The sequence below is a fragment of the Tauraco erythrolophus genome, chromosome 6 (genome assembly GCF_009769465.1).
Source record: "Tauraco erythrolophus isolate bTauEry1 chromosome 6, bTauEry1.pri, whole genome shotgun sequence".
NCBI lineage: Eukaryota > Metazoa > Chordata > Aves > Musophagiformes > Musophagidae > Tauraco > Tauraco erythrolophus.
In genome coordinates, this window is record NC_141470.1 from 44,202,019 (window position 1) to 44,221,538 (window position 19,520).

At 38.8% G+C, this 19,520-nt stretch overlaps 1 protein-coding gene across 3 annotated transcripts in view; it reads right to left on the reverse strand.

Annotated features, from left to right (window-relative positions):
• The window catches only part of SNX6 (sorting nexin 6), a 29,769-nt gene extending 11,585 nt beyond the window's left edge, over positions 1-18,184 (reverse strand). Inside the window, exons 1-10 of one of the 3 annotated variants that reach the window (XM_086614184.1) lie at positions 18,164-18,184; positions 17,955-18,002; positions 12,150-12,254; positions 11,215-11,325; positions 9,524-9,645; positions 7,429-7,552; positions 6,022-6,117; positions 4,614-4,719; positions 2,138-2,213; positions 819-858 (exon numbers count right to left, since the gene is read on the reverse strand). In XM_086614184.1, the coding sequence (XP_086470310.1) occupies positions 819-858; positions 2,138-2,213; positions 4,614-4,719; positions 6,022-6,117; positions 7,429-7,552; positions 9,524-9,645; positions 11,215-11,325; positions 12,150-12,254; positions 17,955-18,002; positions 18,164-18,169 (834 nt within the window). In that variant the 5' untranslated portion in view covers positions 18,170-18,184. Of the gene's footprint in view, positions 1-818; positions 859-2,137; positions 2,214-4,613; positions 4,720-6,021; positions 6,118-7,428; positions 7,553-9,523; positions 9,646-11,214; positions 11,326-12,149; positions 12,255-12,917; positions 13,087-17,954; positions 18,006-18,163 lie in introns of those variants that run through there. The other 2 variants (XM_086614183.1, XM_086614185.1) reach the window with 2 other exon arrangements.
• Positions 18,185-19,520: the final 1,336 nt, after the last annotated feature.

The following is a 19,520-nucleotide window of genomic DNA, read 5'->3' on the forward strand; positions in this document are numbered from 1 at the left end:
GAAGGAAAACAAATTTTTCAGGCACCTTTGCAGACTAGTTGTGTGACTGCATGTATCAAATGGTCCAAAAGCCCAATGAGCTTACTTGCTTGTATTGGAAACAGACAGTTCTGTGAATTTAGACACAGAGTCTGCAAGTGCATTTTTAAAATTTTAATTTAAAAAAAAAATAATCAGAAAGGCAACATTTGAGGTCAAAAGTAAGTAATTCCATTAACTTCCTTTTCTGCAAAGTATTTATGCAGATATAACTGTGTTTAAAAAATGCACACATTTTTCATTCTAAACTTTCCCTGATACATGGCATGCATCTTCTGCTCTACCAAGCCAAACAAATATGGCAAAAGAGACAAGTATTTGAAAATCTGGTTAGGAGCATCAGCAATAGTATTTCTGAGACAAGTAATTGCAGAAACAGACCTTGGCTCTAGATAAAAGCTGCATGACCACCATTCTCTGGATTAAGGATTACATTTCTTCATTTCTTTTTTCGATAACAAGTTCTACGTTACCCAGGAACAAGCATGGAAGGCCTCTAAGCATTTTAGAGGAACAGCAGCTTTACTGGTGTATTACAGAGAAGACAGGAAGATTGCCTAGAAATGTTTAGTAGACTGAAGACTCCTAAGGATCAATCATTTTACAAAACAGATAACTGAAACCTTATGCTTTTTCATTCCCTACCACACATTGCTTAAATGCTTCATATAGAAGCATCCATAAAACATCCACATATTAATGTCTAGCTGACACAAGATATCCTGACACTTCCAGGATGTACACAAAGAATGTATCTAAAAAGGTTTCACAGTACATACCCTTGTTTTGTCAAATAACTCTGATACCTTCAGAAAAAACCTGCACAAAGGAAACAGCTTATATTACGACATTAATTTGAACAGTCTAATTACTTTCTAGAACTCAAAATATAATAATATTGTGTCTGGCAATAAAGACTGTAAAGGCACTGCTTAGAATTGTAATTCACAGAATCCAGAGAACGTAACGGTTTCAAATTGTAGCACTTCCAACAGCTGGGAATTGTACAACTTAAGAAAAGGTAAGGGACAAACAAAGCCTAACAGATGGATGGTTTTTACTAAAGAATAATTGCAGAGCTCCTCAGGGATTCTTTATGCTTCTGTGAATTAAACCCCAAACACCACCACCCTGGTTAACAGTCCTACGCAATTATCAAGCGTCCTTCACTCAGATTTGAATGTACTTTTCTTCACACAGTAAACATGACGCATGTCCTACTTTGAATCCAGGGAGGCTGAGCAACAACGTGGCACATCTTCATCACAGGAGACAATACAAGGGTTCAGTATAAGAGAAGACTGAATTACAGTCAAATCATACTATTTTGACAGAAGACAGGTGCGATTCATGACAGACTACATCAAACCTTAATACTATAATCAAAGTAACTGATATGTAAGGTATCATCACATTTCGAAGTATATCACTGTAATTCAGGTAAATTAATAAATTAACTTTCATACTCGTCTCCTACCTGTCATCGCGCTAACTCTAAGCATACATGTTCACAAGCATCGACATCTTTAAGCTACTTAATGAGGTTTTACTTTCAGATACACCAAACTTCATATTCAAGCAAATCACTGACAGATAAAAGGAAAAACATCTGCACATAGATACCCTCTTCTATTTTCAGACTTTTAGGGTTCTCCGTAGATTTCTCTCTTTTCCTAAAGGCAGTAAAATTGCCAAAAAAGCAAAGCAATTTTTCAAGATGTTGGTACAGGGAACATCCACAAAAAATCAGTATACTCAGACTGAGACCTGTTCTTGCTGCCCATGTCAAAGCACTTAAAATACTTTAAAAACAACTGGTGAAAGAGTTGGTGGTTTTTTTTCATATTCTATGCAGACTTTTCCATCTCACGCGTAATTTTCTACAACCTGCAGAAACCAGCATTGTTTTCCAAATATTAAAGCAAAAATATTAAAGCAGCCTGTTACAGAAATGAAATACTAAAGAAGAAAATCTCTTCATGTGATGTAACTACCTAAATTCTGGTTTTCTCGTAACAAGAGAGCTACCCATCTCAGCAGGTCACCATTAAGACTGTTCCTTAGCAAATTCTCCTGTGAGTTATTAACAATATCTTACTTGCATATATCTGTGGAGTCCTGCGTTCCTAATGCATATAATGAAGAACCAATTCTATTATAGTCATCCGCCACATCTAGAAAAACAAACAAGCACTTGTTTTACTATTTCGTTCCTCTTCTTTCTGAAAATTTTGAAGTTCCTCTCTTTCTTCAAGAGTAGGTGTTTTTCTGAAAGGAACATGCTTTAACATAAAAGCAGAAACAAGATTTCAATCATGTCACTTATTATGAAGGATAACTTCACACAATAAACAGGGCATTCTCACCAAATCATGAAATCTGTAATTTATCTAGGAATATTTAATACAATTAGCACCTGCTGGGTAAATTTATTGTGCAGCTTTGTTAGGTATTATTTTGGTGGAAGATGTACAAACTCAATGGCTAAAGTCTGAATTGAAACCTGAATCTAAAGTGTAAAGCTATTTAAAAAATAAAAATAAAAAAAATTCACAGTCTAACAGTAACAAAGAGTAAGTCTGTGTGCTTGAGAGCAGTAAATCGAATACAAACTCCAAACTACCAAAATACAGTGCTATATGCACACCACCTTTCCTAGTGCACATCTAATTTTCAGGAAACCCTTACCTCCAACCTCAGTGGTCACTCGTTGAAGTAGCATTAGTGTTAAAGCATTTTACACAAGGAAATTAGAAGTAAGGTTTGTAAAGAAGGCTGCATAATTTGACAAGTGAGGTATTGCTATATAGTAAGCATAAAAATCAAATCTTTGCACAGATGGCTTTTTTAAAAAGCTTTTAGTATAAACTCAATAGATGATGAAAACACCACAGATCCAAGCGATGAACAGGAAAATATATTTGCTTGTTATTTTTGAAGTTTTTATGACTCGAAGCAGAATTTTTAAGTGGATTTTTTAAAGTAACACAACCTTGTTTTAACAGATTGAGCGGGTCACTTTCCACCCAATTCATTACTCCATACAGCCCAAGGGAATCAGTGCAGTTAGTTACAGTAAAGAATGGTATTAGGAAGCCATTAACCTCCCCTTCTATCTCTCCCATTTAAATGTAAAAATAGATTTTCTGCTGGAAATAGAACGTCAAATCTTTGCAAGCCCTGCAGCTCTCTGTCAGTCCTAAGTTATCCATAAACTACAGATTGCCCATTTCCAAAACAGGCTTCCCAGGTCATTGCTCTACTCCTCTACCCAGAATTTCAAAAGGTGCCATTTGTCCCAATTCACAATTTGATAGAAGTTGTCAATAAACATCCTAGGTGACTGGAGCCTGAAAACCAGTGAAGCTTTGTCACAAATTTGATCAGTTCCAATCAGATCCTCTATAACCTAATTTCTAACAATTTTCCTGGTTCTACAACCAACATGAAAGGCTTTTTAACTACTTAAAGTTTGGCACCTAACTACCATGAAAGAAGAACAGTTTTCATTTTAAGAAAGCAAATAAAACACCAGAAACCACTTCAGGTGGGAACTGAATGAAGACACAGGGTCCCTTAGTACCTCATTAAGCCGCAACTGACTCTCCCTCATCTTCTAGCATAGATACTAAAGGTCCAAAAGACTCAGTTTCGAGTCCTTAACCAATGGAGATTCACAAAAGGTTTGTGGCCTTGTTTTGCGTCAACTGTGTTACTGTAGATAGCAAAGGCAGAATCTGTGAATCTGACACAAGCTTCAAGAAAGCAGATAGAACCTAGTACTTCAATTTTGACTTATCTAGGCACAAAAATTTAAAGTCAAGGGCAATAAAGGTCAACTTTTTTCCGAGCTTCCCAAAACACAATAATCCTAAAGCAAGCAGTAGTCCTAAACCAAAGATCTTCCATTTTCTCAAAAAATGCACTGTACTTAAGAAGACTATATAGAGCTTCCAGAAATCATATTAGCTAGCACTTAGCTCAGGAAGAGAAATCAATAGCTAAGTGGAAAGTCGCCTCAGTAAGAAGAGGCATCTTGCAAATCAAGCTACTGAATGTACACATTCCAGTCTCCATTCTAAAAGGCTGAAAAATGGAAACCTTACTTCCCAGTCTAGAACTAATGGCCCAAATAGGAGTTTGCTGCTCAGCAATGTAATGCAATGCCTAGTGTGCCAAGAAATTGCACTCTGATGAATGCAAGCTCATCCAATCAAGAGAAACTTCATTAGGAGTAAAATCACATACACTGCTATATTACCCACCTTTACACTTTGAAGATTAAGAATCAGACTTCAAAAAAAATATTATTACATAAAGTGTGTTGCTCTTCAAAGGGACAGCATGAAGAATCAAGATATTTTCAGTGTCACATTAGGCTGTTCTTACTCCCTCTAGTCTATTACAGGAAAGGTTGAACTTTGAAAGCCAGATTACACTTTAGACTATCTGAAGACTACACTTGGAGAAATTAACTTTTTGCATGCAAAATGAAAACTAAAAATTACTGCTCCTCACAAACCACCTCTGTGAACTTTAACTAGTACTATTTTCACCCTGGAAAAAGAACTCACTTTTATGTGATCTTGTCATTTTATCCGATTTGGCAGAGGCATCTTTGACTCGGTTGTGATATTCTACAAGGAATGTTCTTTCATGTTCAAAGAAGTCATCCACATCCTACAAAAAAACAAGCACCATTTAAAAACCAAGATTTCACTCACTCTGTACAGAGAGATTGCAGAGTAAATTTGCATGTATTGCTGTTGCTGTGACATGAAATCCAATCTATTTTTATTGTCAAAAACACCATTTATGTAAACTGATTTCTTTTTCACTTATTTTATCATGATCTGAAGTTTTATTAAGAATTAAGAATTTGTAACAAGTATCTTTAAGATCTAGATAACTAAACCTGAAGTGAAGGAAAATTTCACTACTAACTACCACTTTGGTGACGGAAAAACAGAATAATTGTCAAGTACTTAATAAAAGGACACCTATCTAGAAGAAGGGGAAGGGGGAAGAAAGACACTCAGTTGCACAAATGTGGCAGTCATAGCAGAGACGATATGAACTCCTAGCTCAGGAACACTGATCTTGACCACAGATTTCTTTCAAGTTGGTAAATGTAGGTAAATTTTAATATTTTCTGTATTACAATCTGAGATATTTGGTTTATATTTATTTTTAAAAACCCTCTAAGATAGCACAGATACTCAGTACCATGGAATAGCCTACAACATGGGCTTTGAACAATGTGCTTATGAAAACTGTTGGTTATTTAGACTTCATAGTTTTCTCCCAGTCATGGTTATATCCACTTTCCAGCAGATGCAAAACTCAAGATTTTACAACTAGGAACTTTAGCTTCTCTAATTTGCTTGCAAATGGAAGGTTACCACTAAAAAGAAGGGAGATTAAAATAATATTTTGCGGAATTTATGCTTGTTATAAAACCAATCTCAACTTTTGGAAAAGTCAAAATGAAACTGAATTTTCATTAACTTTTTTTTTTTTTGTCTCAGTTACATTCTTGCATCTACTGGGAAAAATAGCATTACCTCTACTGCTGCTCTTAGCTTTGAAACAGTAGAAGGATGTTATAAGGCTCGTAAAATTCACACTGTGTTAGTAACTTCTGAGCTGCAGTAGTTGTCAAAACTAGTGCACCTACCCACTATATAAAATGACAGGCCAGAACAAAAACCAGATTATCAATCTTCTATGGATTAAAAAAATGCTTAATTTCCTAAAACAGGAGAAAGTGTACTGAAAGCCCTCTTTCACAGGAGCAATCACATAGCTCTCAGTTATCTGGCATCCAGCGCCACAGGTTCCTTCCCATTCTCTACCTCTAATTCTTAAGTTAGACATCACTACAAAAATACCTTTTTTGTAGCTATGTAAAATTCTACTTCATTAAAAAGAAGACAACAATGTTAATACATTTAAAATCCTGATATATTAAGCAATAATCACCTTTACTCCTGAAACAATGACACCATCTGCTGATTTAACCATATTTTTAAAGAAGTCTTCAAGTTTCTCTTTCTTATTTTTCCCACGAACACTCAACTGAAAAACAAATGCATTTATCAAGTTAGTTCATTTTCTGCAGGCAATAAAAGCTTTAAAAAAAAAAACAACACAAACAAAAACTACATACCACAACTTGCTACTCCTAAACCAGTTGTCCTGCTCTCTGCTTAGTCTTATACTCTACATTAATAGGGACAGGGCTCCACGCACCCAGAATGACAGACTATGTCATTTACTAGACTACTAGACTGTTCTTTATCACCTAAAATACTCTTTCAGAAAAAAAAAATAATCAGCAACATTCTAGCATCTACAGATGATATCAAATGTATCATGTGTACATTTCAGTTATCAATAATACGGTATTTATCATGCACAGTATTGCTGTTGAGTTAACCCAATATAACCAGGTTTTCCTCTTTTAAGTGCAGAATGGCAGGTCTTGGACTTTCAGAAACTACAGAAGCATTTACCCCTCACTGCACTGAGGACAATGTTGGTTTCAGACCCTCACACTCTTCCTGTCCATCCAAATTTGCCCAATTTAGGTAAACTGAGTCCTGAACCAGTAAACATTTCTACATCAAGCAACAAGAGGATCCTCTGAAACATATTTGGAAGTTAAGCATGTATTCAGTTGAGCCAATCTTTGTAATGATTTCTTCAACATTCAATGGTGATTTCTGCAATTTTAAAAAGCAACTAAGAACTGAAGAATATGAGCAACCACTAACTCCAACACCAAAGAGTTATTATGAATCCAGAAAGTCCTCTCCATCAACTTAAACTTAGATAGCAATTCAGTATGTAACATGTGGACAGCCACACTAGTCCAATATTTAGAAAAAAATTAACCCAATTTTCACCTACATTATTAACAATAAGTCTTTGCTTACGAGAACATTTCATTAGAAATCCTCTCTAGTTTTGTTAGCAACAGAATTTAAACCACAATTCCAAATCCTAAAAACTAGCGTTCTGTCTTTGTTGCACCATCCTTCCTCCCGCCCAAAAAAGAAAAAAGAAATTAGTCAAAGAGTGGACAAGCATAACGTCATGTGAAATCACCACCAAAAGCTAATCTTGTTAATCCAAAACATATTGGATTCCCATTAATATTTCTAACGTTGAGGCTAAAGCACATAGTGCGTTTGGTTCCCCAGGTGGCAGCAAAAATGAACTCCTACACACTAAATGAATTTCTGACTTTTACAATACAAATATGTGAGGTATGAAGGAATTGATGCAATTTGCTCCAGGAGGTAAAGCCCTCTGAATCAATTTTCCATCCTACCATAAAAGTACATCTTGATTTGTCTTGCCAGCAATTCAGTTTTCAATACTCACATCCTGATTATATTCCAAGAATACATGGAAATTTAAATCCTTTCTCAAGATAGGATGTGCTGCCACGCGACACAAAAACACTTCATGCATTGCAACTGTCTTCTTGAATATTGCCAAATATTCACTGAAAACAAGAAACCAGACAGACATAAGAATTTCACACAAAGCAATTAAGTTTGAGATAAGCTTAGTGAGCAGCTTTAAGAGATCCTCAGTAAAGACACAAAATTATAAGCTGATACAGTAGAGGTGATCACTCTGATATTTGAGACATACATAAATAGTACAATGTTAATACTAGGGGGAAATTTGAAGCCCTAACATATTACAGAGATACTTTTAATGAAGACTCAACAAACGCATCCTAATTTTTAAGGCTAGCTAACACAGACTGGTTTGCTGAAAATGTAACCTCATTTAATTGTCCTTTCCCCAACTCCCGAAAAATCAAGAAACTGAGATACAGACTACAGTCACTAAGCACTACATAGCTGATGTGCAAATTCCTTCCTCCCCATCTCCATCCCCTTGCCTATTTGCACCCTCCTTACTTATTTAAATGTTCATGTAGTTTTGTCAGCTCTTTAGATAGCAGTCTTTCATTCCATGTTAAAGCACCTAGCCTTTTTGGGCTGAAGCTCACATGGGTGTCTTGCTTCATAGTGGTTCTAAAAGTGAAATTAAGCACTGCATTTGGCAGGTACAACCAAAAAAATTGTGTTTAACCATGACAATTGCATAGCTGCCCAGTTCAGCCAACTCAACTTTAAAACAATTACTCATTTGTGATTTAATTAAGAAGAAGGCATTCTTATCAATACAAGTTTGTTAGAATCCATTTTGCTTTGCAAATTCAATGAACAAAATGTAACTCGTCTAGAAATGAGGAAGGGGCTCTTTTCGCCATTGTGAGGTCAAATGGTGAAGTGATAATCAACACTTTTGCTTCCACTATGTGCAAGGAGGTTAAGATTTACATACCAGCAAACCAGCAGGGCCAGTGTTGGGAGATGTTTGATCTCAGTGAGAGTAGTAGTCATTCAGTGAAGACAAAAAAGGAGGATGCAGAGGATGGAGGTGGCAGTAGAAGAAACCCAAAGTTTTCTGTGTTATCCAACCCCTAACCAGACCACAAGAGAATCATGATCAGGGCCGCTGGAAAACCACAGATTCTTTAAAATCTATAGTTTTTTGCTAATTTCCAGTTTTCTGCATATGAAGTGTATATCTACTCTGCTATAAATTATGTTGCACGTAACACTAATACAGAGCTTTTTATGACATTTGCTCACAGCAGCTGGAGTTCGGAGACAAAGCAGCAGTTCTAAGAGTTCTATGTACTTTTCTTGCCAATTCAGAGCTCTTGATAGAAGCAGTCTAGAAGCAGCATAAATATACACTTGAAAACTGAAACCAATGACAGGAAAAAGATCAAAGAAGTGAATGCATGATAAGGAAAGTGGATGAAGTAAGGAGAAACTTCACTGTGTAACTCAATATGGAACTAAAAGCCTTAGAGCAGATATTTCAATACACATTAAATTCACGTAAGGGAAAATACTATTTTCAGGAAGTATATTCTCCTTGTGCAAAAAAAAACCCAATCACGTAGTGACAAAAAAAGTATTTTCTAGTAACCTCCATACTTCTTGGGGAACAGAAAGTTGGCATATATGTTTACAGTACCAACCACACGCAAAAATCCCTATTTCAAACACTACATGTATAAACCTTAAAATTTCATTATGCTTATAAAATCTGGAACACCAGAACCAAAAGACAGACGTTACCTCCTCCCTTTGCAGGTGTTCTGTGAAGAAAAGGATCCAACTAGTTTTTTTCCTCATAAAAGAATGTTCAAGAACAAGCTGATTTTTTTTCTCCTGTTTCAGAAGATCTTCCACGAAATTATTTCTACAATTTTCCTAATGGCTCTGATCATGATCACTAAGATAACCCTGGTTATGTAGCAACTAGATTCTCAAGTCTATATCTCACAGAGAACCATTACAGTGAAATCAGAAATACGGCACAGCAAACAGCATTCAAAGTTGAGAGATTAAAAAAAAAAAAAGTAGTAATCAAGTCTACATACGCCTCCAGTTCTTGTTTCATCTTGGTGAATTCCTCTTTAGTCATCGATCCCTCTCCTTCTCCAAGTTTCTGCAATTTCTCCCTTGAGGCATCAAAGTCAGGCCTGGGTGGTGCTGGTGGAATCTGGAATTGGATCAATTTTTTTTTTTTTAATTGCTCATCTTCAGTTAAACAACATCCATTCAGTACAGGAACTGTAAATTGCCAGCAGCTTTTTAATATACGGCTCTCTCTTTCATGATTCATTACAGCATTCATGGATAAATTCTCTCATTCAGGAGTCAGACATGCTGCATTACTACAATTTTGACCAACTGTTCTTGAAGACAACTGAAGAATTAACTAATGGCTTCAGTAGTTTAATGACAACAGAAACCAAGTAATACCTAGCTTTCCCAATACCATGAATTAAAACTTGAAATAATTACTTTATAATTAGTTTTGGTTTAGCTTATTTGGTAAGGACTGTTTCTTGTTTGAAGGAAGAAAAAAATATTCTGGAATTGTTTTCACACCACACATTTACAATTCCCCAAAACTTTAAATCAAAAAACCAATTCCATGTTGTTTGCAGGCACTAGTTCTTTCTTGCTGCACTGTTGACATTAAAGATACATCTGTTGAAATAACAAAGCACACAGTAAACAAGTCTCTAGGTTAATCTTGTAATATAGTATATCAACATCGAAAGAGAAAACACCACAGTCCAACTAATCCTGAAATACTATCAGTAATGGGACACAGAACAAAACATGCCTAAATTTTAGTTCACTGATATTTGCCCATTACACTAATGCATTACCAAAAAAGAAAAATCCAGCATCTATACAGTCAACTGCCTGAAACTAGTTATTATCACACAGAAGGTCTAGTCATTTCAAATAGCTTTTCTGACCAAAATAAAAGACTAGCTCAAGAATGGTTTGACACAACACAGATTTTATTAATCATAACGTACCCACTAGTCACTTAGAAATACATGTTTACCTTCTGAATCAGTAGACTGCTCCCCAAACACAAAATGAATACCTAACTTTCACACCAAGATGACAAATATTCCTATTTGTAATTAAAGGTTGAACAGCAGCACCCATTTTTAATAGGCAGTATTGTAAGGTGACTATTTTGGGACCTCTGTTTGCCAGAGGCCTGAAATAAACTTCAAACCGTAAGTTGTTAAGCTGTGTATTAAGGTTCTCTGTAGTTCTAGATGGTATTTGCATTGTCTTTTTCCCCTCCAACTGACTTATGGTAAAATGATTCTGATCTTCATAATGAAAACTGTAAAAGTCTAATTACTACAGCTCAGTAACTGCACTCAGCCATTCCGGCTAAAACAAAGGCAACGTGAAACTTGTAAGTAAGTCAAACATTAGCTTGCAAAAACAAAACCACCAAGTTATACAGTTCACGTATCTCCCACACTTTTAACACCATGAACTAAAAATATATTTGGATACAGATTAAACTACTCACTCCCTAGAAGTGAAAGGCAAGAAAGTATGACAACTACAGTAACCTTCCTCCAAGCTTCCTCCAACCATTAACTCTGTGTAATTGCATAAAATGAAGTATTAGAGCTTCTGATGTGATTTTAGAAGGAATGAACATCTGCTGCTCCCATTGCATTTAAAAGTACTCACAAGTACTTTTGATACAGTCCACATAAACCAAAAGAATGGTAATACTTACGATATAGCCAGCATAGTCCTCATTCTCAACAAAAGAATCATGAAGCCAAATAAACTCTTCATGTTGCCGGACAACAGAAAACTCGTTTTGTTTGAAATTTGGTAAGGAACTCTAGAAGGGGAAAAAGAGGAAGAATTCTGAAAAAATAAAACCAAAAAAACCCCACACACCAAAAAACTAAAATGTTTTTCATTACTGTATGAAAAACACCTTGAAGGAACAAGAAAAATATCCCTGTAAAAATAATTAAACCATCCAAGTAAGGATTTGACAAAAAAAAAAGTTCATACAGCAATAATTACTCCCATCTTAATTAGTGCGGCAATCAATTGGAATAGGTTGCTCAAAGAGGTTGGGGAGTTTCAATCCTTGGAGATATTCAAAACACAGACAAGTCCTGAGCAATGTGCTCTGGTTCACTCTGATTTAATGGTACAAGCTGAGAAGGAGATGGGAATAAATGATCTCCAGAAACTTTATTCAACCTCAACTATTCTGTGATTCTGCGATCAATAAACATTCAAACCTAAAAAAAGAAAAGCCATAAACAAGCAGTAACGAAAAATGATTCCTGAATGTAATTCCATTATGAAATATATTTTTAGAATCTGAAACCATGGCTAATCTAATAAAAAATATACTGAAGAATATTGAGGTACATTAAACATTCTACCTGCAAATAGGCCAATCAGTATGCATGGGAATGGTGTGACAACACATCAGTACAAAAAACTGAACGTCACTTTTTCTAAACAGTTTTTTTAACTACTTAACTTTTTAGCCATCTTTTTCTTAAGCACTGCAGCTACCAGTTGCTTAAACATGAGATAACACTACTTTCTCATTTCCTTTGGATTGTGTTACACTTGTTTCAATAAACAGGTTTTTTTCTATATAATTAAGAAAACGTTCAGCGTACAAACCCAGGCTTTTACCTTTGTATGGACAGTGAATTTCACTTTGTCCCTCTCACTGAGCGCATCTGAGATATCCACTTGCAGAGCAGCATCAGTCTGGAGATCTACATTTATTGCTCTAAGCTAAACAAAGAAAAATCTATTTAGCTTAAATTAAAAAAAAGTTAATTATACTTCTCTTGAGAAGAACCCTGATCCTGCAATGCTGAACATCCTTAAAAGACTGAAGATAGATTACAAAAAAACCCCAACATTAAAAGATTATTTCCATCAGAAAAAGAAATTCCAGTAGTACTCATTATGGCACACATGACCATACAAATAATTTCTTTTACTGTAGTCCTTGTTAGTGCACTATTGTAATTTCTGTGTATTGTTAACTTGCTGCTAATTGAGATGATCAAGACACAGTATATCTACAGACAGCAACAAGCTCAGTAGCTTTTTCTCTTCATTCCCCCCATTTCACCGAACAACCTGCTGTAAGTAAACGTACTTGTAAAGGTAATTATAAAGGTACTTAACAGTTGGAAAGGTACTTTTAAGGAGAAAAGCAGTCCTATATTTCAAAGAAGCAAGAGCTATTAAAAACCTAGTTTACTCATATTATCCTACACTATTCTTTTGTTTAACATTTCCCATGATATATTGAAAAAGCTTAAAAATAAAAAATATCCTGAAATTCAGAGCTAAGTCTCCCTGGAAATATTTTTTGGGAAAAAAAAAAAAAAAACCAACAAACCAAACCAAAACAGCAAAACCACTAACAAATGAAAAAACTCAAACCCAAGACTTCAGCCTCTTCAAAACCAGCATGAGAAATGGCAAAAGTGCAAGGAAAGTGCGTAATTTTTTCCACAAGTGGTGAAACCTGAGCTCTCTCACAAAATAATTCTGAAGTCACAGTGAAAAGAAAATGAGAAAATTATCAAATATAGAAAAACTGAAGATTATCTGAGCACTGCAATGTTTGGCAGTAACTGAACCAAAGGCTTTAACAGTACTTGGTGAAACTATAACCTCCTCTAGACCCCAACTTAAAATCCAAGTCCCCTCACCCTTGCATCCTTGTTGTTCCAGAGCAATTTGTTCCACAACAATTTAATCATCATCATGATCAACAGACATTCAGAATATTTTTACAAGTACTAAGACTAACTTGGAAATCTTCTCCAATAACACCGTCAAAAAACATTTCAACATCATGTTCGTGAGGCTTACTTTTTACTGAGACACCGTTTTTTCTTTGATGCTGCTTTTTTTCTAGAAATATCACACTCTCCAGGATAAAAATGCTTTGCCATACAAAGATATAGACTTTTTCCCACAAAACTTTTCAGCACTGCATTTTGAAGTCCGTACTCATGTACAAAAACGCTTTAAGTATCAGCAACACACACCACACAGGTTACACACTAGCAGATTTTGAAGGTAACGCTGCAAGGCACTGGAGCAGCACTAGAAGAGAAGCATCAACTGCCACATCTTGTTTTCCAGCAGTTACCTTAATCCTTATCTTAAATCACAGTGTGGTCAGCTCCCACTCTAGTTTTCTTGTTAACTTCACTGCACGGACAACTCTGCAGCTTACATAGCAGCAACCAGACTAATATATCTTAGAATTAGTGTTTTAACGTAAACCAAAATCGTACAGTCCAGCATATTCTGCTAGGTTAGCAAAATATAACATTTCAATGGCTATTACACAAATAGCAACAGCTTATCCTCACAGTAAATTTGGAAATCATTAAAACCACTGCACAGTAACACATTCACACATGTGATTCAGGCATCCCTTTTTGTTTTGTTTTCCCAAGGTTTAGGGGGTCACTGCCTCACACAACGGCATATTATCATGCAACGATCCAATGCAAATCACTTCTCAGAGGCAGAATCTCCTAGCTCCTACTGAGTTTCCAACGTGCTTAACATCTAATTTAGGAAAGAAAAATATAATCGGACATACCAATGTCTGCCTTATGTCATGACACTACATTTTTCAGCTAGTAAAAAAGTTTTTAGTGGTTACATTGTCTGGGGTACCGTTTGTTTTCCTCCAGTCCCCCAGAATACATTAACAAACAGAGTAACCTCAGCAGATAATATGGATTATCCAAATGGTATTTATGTAGTCCTTCACAGGTAAAAAATTTCTACCAAAATGCTTTTTTTCCTCCTTTTTTAAAAAAGTGGTGCAATACAAGATTTGAAGATTCAGTATAACAGCTGTTGGAGTTTGTCACTGGCACGTACGCAGCCCCCAGTGCAGTGCACCCTGGCCACACGCACTATTCACAACTTGAGAAACAAAACACTTCTCTGTGCTGAGAAAATTAAGAACTACCTAAACATTACAACTTCGCTCATGACACACAGCTGAAAAGGACTATTTGTTTGATTTATACTGTGTTAAGTTTGTAACAGTTTTGAAGAGTTTAATCATATGTTAAATTATGCTGCGTAGCCTGACTGCCAACAGGGAACATTTTCATCTGCACTGGTAATGAAGCGTTTATGAAAGGTGTCAAAGACAATCAGAAAGTTGAAGAACTCTAAATGTATTCATGTGACACAATGGTTCACATTACATTACTGGGAATTAAATTCACAAACAACGTCATCACACAACAAACTTAAGCAATCTCTTCATCACTACTTTCAAAAGAAAACCGCCACCAATGGATGGCCTTCTAGAAGAAGGGAGTAGAAAACAAAAGAAAAATAAAATGCTACAAAACCTGGAATGTAAGTACCTTAAACTCTGGAAAAAAGAGAGGTGGCATACAGTCCCACTGTATTTCGCCCCCCCGCCCCCCCCCCCCAGTCTAGTACACACAACATAGCACAATAATTTTATGCTTAGATACATGCTCTACACCCATGCTGAACAACTTGCAAAACAAAAGCTAACTTAGTTTAGCTGCTTTACAGTTTTCCACGCTATACCAAGAAAGTCCGTTTTATTCAAAGGTCCTAGAAAATACCAGAAGACAAAATCAGGGCCAAGCAATGTTACAGTACTAAAAGAGAACACAATGCAAGGAGAGGATTTAGCACCTAAGCTCTTGCTCAAGGATCAGTTATACTTCAAATGATAATGGAAGGAAACTGGTAGAGACAATGGAAACAACCAAACCTTACATTCCTAGGTAATGTTATCCTTTAACAACTGTAACTACTCTAAGCTTTTTCAAAAACGTCAGAGAAAAAGGCTGCTTTCTTCGGCAGGTTCTTTACAGGCAGATAAACACACAGAGCAAGGGAAACAAACAATCCTTTTGCAACAAAAGATTACAAAGTGCCACCACAGCACCAAGTTTCTAGCAGACCTGTTCTAAGGGATAGCTCATTTCCCCTAAATGGGCAGACAAGAGCATTAGCCAAGTTGCCTAAAGTTTGCATAGGTATATAGTACACAAGACAACACCAGTAGCACAATACTATCCCACCTTTCAAAGTATGTATTGTTTACGTTAGAGAGACCACAAAAAAAAACCCCAACAGGAACTGAGTTACTCCAAATGAACTCAATAGTATTTTCCTAAGCGAGATTCAGAAAAGCAATTACCGCAAGTTCGTTTTATGCAGACCATTTATAATAAGTTCCTTCTACAGACCACCCACTGTTACTTCCTCAAAGAGGATTCTCAGTGCTCTGTTTTACAATTCTCTGGAAAAGGCTCCACATGGTTTAACATAGTAGTTTCAGAATTACTGTTCTATGTGGCATCAGCATAATTTCCAGCCCTCTTTTCATCCCATAACCCCCACATTAAACTTAACACAACCGTAGCTGACCAACATGATTCTGAAGAATTAAAAGTACAGTTGTCATAGTGATATTTGAATTCTAGAGAGGGAAGAGTACAGATTTTCAAAACTAAAAGCACAATTACTCTAACCAGAAGTTGCCATGTATGCTCTCAAATAAAGGCTTGACCTACTCTTTTTTTAAATTGCAAACAGAGGAAGACAACAAATCAGAATCAGGGAAACACTTTATGAAAAGCTGTTTATTTTTACTACTGCTAGTAAGAAAAAAAAATCGTGGTTTTGAAGATTAAAGCACAGCAAATCCATTCATGAACAGACTGACAGTATTGCCTTTGATTAGATTTTCTGTATCACAATCAAAATCATGCAGATAACTACCTGTGTTTTAACCCCAGGGATTTACATAGCAGTGAAAAAATTAAAACCCCAGCGACTGAAACTAAGAAATCTAAAAAAAATAGGGAAAGGAGAAGAAGATAGCTCTGGTTTAATTCCTCAGTGCTGGATGAAGATGGGGGAGGGGAAAAAAAAGAAAAGAAAAAAAAAAAAGATTGCACTTGGCCAACGGAGATGATGTAAGTTGTCCAACAGCACGAACGAGACTGCTAAGAGATTTCTTAAGGCTTTCAAATTACCTTGTGAACTCTTGACTACCTGTAGCCTTAAAAGGAAAACTAATAACCAAACAAACACACAAGTTTCACATGGGATCAGATCTGCACTGTTATGTTCTACCTGCACCTTCAGATAAAGACAACTTAACTGTGCACTTAATTGTCTGTTCCTAAATAGCAGTGACAATCTATGTAAAACACAACTCCGTAATTAGCAAGTTTTTCAGTCCTTGTTCTGAAGGCACTCAAAGGACAACAATTTCCACCTTCTCTCTTTTTCATCCAGTATTCTGACTAAAGTAGCTGCATAATTAAAGGCAAAAGCTCTACAGTGGCCAGAATTGGCCTAATACAGTATCAGAATTCCGTTTTTAATTTCTGGTCATGAACCAGAACATAAAATGCACTGAAGTCCTACCACATGTATATAGTAAAAAATCGCTTAGTACTCAACATTATGTTTGACACTTGAGTATGGCATGCATGAATCTGTGGTTTTCAGATTTTGTATTTTTAGTAATATACTGGATGTAGCCACTTTAATAATCAGCAACAGCCAAGGCAACCTAAGCAACCCACAAGCTGCTCTCCTACTTGCTCAGAGTCGATCCTTCTCAAGATACTAACCGATAGGGGTAATCAGTCTGAGCAAGTTATCCTAGATTAGCCGATTTGTTGCTTAAGTGAGGCAGGCAAGTTAAAGAAAGACGGATGCAGCAGTTCGAAGAGAAACGAAGGCCAGAAACAGCAGGACAGAGAAAAAAGGTTTTCTCAGTAAGAAACATAATCGCAGCATCCTGTCCCAACAACAGAACTTCTTTTCAATAAAGAGTTTATTATGCAGCATGCGCCTGCAACGTAAACGCCTCATTGTTATCTATGGGAGAGCCTCTAGGGCCCAGAGATTGCTGAGAGGGGAAGGCTGCTTCACTTAGGCCCTGGCTCACCAGGATTGAAAATGGAACCTGGTGCTCTCCGCAAGGCCGGTCAACCTGGGCAGGACCACGGCACAAGGTGGGTGTGTGCCGGGGGAGGGGGGCACGTATCAGCGCAGGGAAGGACACAGAGGGATAACAGGAATCTCCAGCAACACGCACAACCCCCTCTGCAAGCTATTCCAACAAAAGCATGAAAGAACTGCCCTTCCAAAACTTGGGTGACAGAACAATGCAAAATTTCACGGCAAAACAGGCGCACACAGAGACTGATTTCAGAGGGAAGCTGTGCTATTCCCACGTTAGCAGACCCCGGCAGGCAAACAGCCCGGACCCCGATGGCCCGCCGCCCCCCGCCATCCCGCGTCCCTGCCGGTACCCGCGCAGCGGGCTCGGGCCATGCAGCGGCCGGAGGGTCCCCCGGGGGAGGGGACCAACCCTGCCCTCCTCCACCCCACCCCCAGGCGCCAGGGTCCCTAACGCCTCCCCGCGGCACTTACACCTCGGTCCTCCTCCGAGAGGAAATCTGGGCCGTCGTCCGAGCCTTCCTGCTGGGGGCGAAGAGGAGGAGGCGGAGCGGGCCGGGGGACGCGGAGGGGCACGGCCGAGCAGCGGGGAGGGTGGGGGGAGACAAAGCGCACAGGTTAGCGACCCGGCCGCACACGCCCGCCCCGCCCCGCCCCGGCACCGCGGCCGCCCCGAGACCCACCATCATGGCTGCTCGCAGCGCTCCGCGCCCGCCGGCCCTCCCCGCGCCGGCCCGCCCGGAGCCCAGCGGCGAGGCGGGGCTGCGGCGCGCGGGGGCGGGGCGGGGCGCGCGGCGCGGCGGCGGGCTGCGCCTCTCGCGAGGGAGCGGTGCGCGGGGGCAGCGCGCGCCTCAGCTTCCCCGCCCTCGCCGAGGCGCGCTCGGCCGCTGACGGGAGGGCGCGACGCTCGGCAGAGAGCGGGCGGGAGCGTCGGCTCCGAGCCCTCGCCGCGACTCTGGCGAGGCCCGGTGGTTGCGGGACGGAGCCCTCTGCGGCGGGAGGAGAGGAGGAGACCCGCTTCCGGCCGGGGAGGTTGCGGCCGCGCGTGTGTAGCGGCCTGGCGGCGTTTGTCCCGGGCGCTTCGGTTTTCCCCTTCGCGCCGTGGGCGTGCGCTGGCCCGTGCGGCAGGAGCGGGCTTACCGATAGGTCTGGCGAGCACCGAGATCCCAGTGTTCAAAGTGCAGCCACGCTTCGGTGGTGGGTGTCTCCCGTGCGCAGCTTGCAGAAGCCAGAGTGGCTTTGTTCATGCGTACAAAATTCAAAATGTTTGGCATGCTGAGAGCGGGCATGCAAAACCTCCGCAAATGTGTGACAGGCGGAACTCTGTCTGCTGCCATCCCTGACCTTTATTGAGAACAGACCGCTTCTGTGCTGTCCTTTTCTTCCCACCATTTCTATGAGATGGGCTTTGCAGCACCAGCCCTTCACTACATGAGTTTTTTACAAGCATGTGTGTATATGCAATTATATAGTGCTAGAAATAAGCGGTTCATAATATGCCTTTGATTTATGGGCAGTTAATGTGGCGAAGATGGACGGCCGCCTTTCATTCAGACGAAGAAATGGAGTTGTTAAATGCCCCTTTGTCTGATGACAGTGGAAAACATCCGACTAAACTGAATATAAGCATGGAAGGTAGGGAGTCCATGCCTAAGACTGCATTTTTCTGTGAATCGGAGCTAGAACAGCCAAGAACAGACTCTGGGTGGGGTTTTATGATCAGCAGTAACCAATCTGAGTGCTGTTGCTGAGAGATGGTGGCAGCTGTGGACATTAGAACTCCCACAGATGTACAGTTTAGGCAGATGAGGGCATTGATCCAGCTGCAAATTAATCCTGTAACAAATTACTAGTTTCCATCTGAGTCAACTCCATAACCCAGTCAAGCCCACAGTTACACAAGCACTAGTGGGACGGGACCACTGCTTGCCACAGTAGCACCATGGATGGAACAAAGCAGATCAGGAAACTACACCTTGAGAAATGCTACTCATGCAGCCTCCAGATATATGAAGAGAAAGCTTTCTGAGCGCTGTGCTG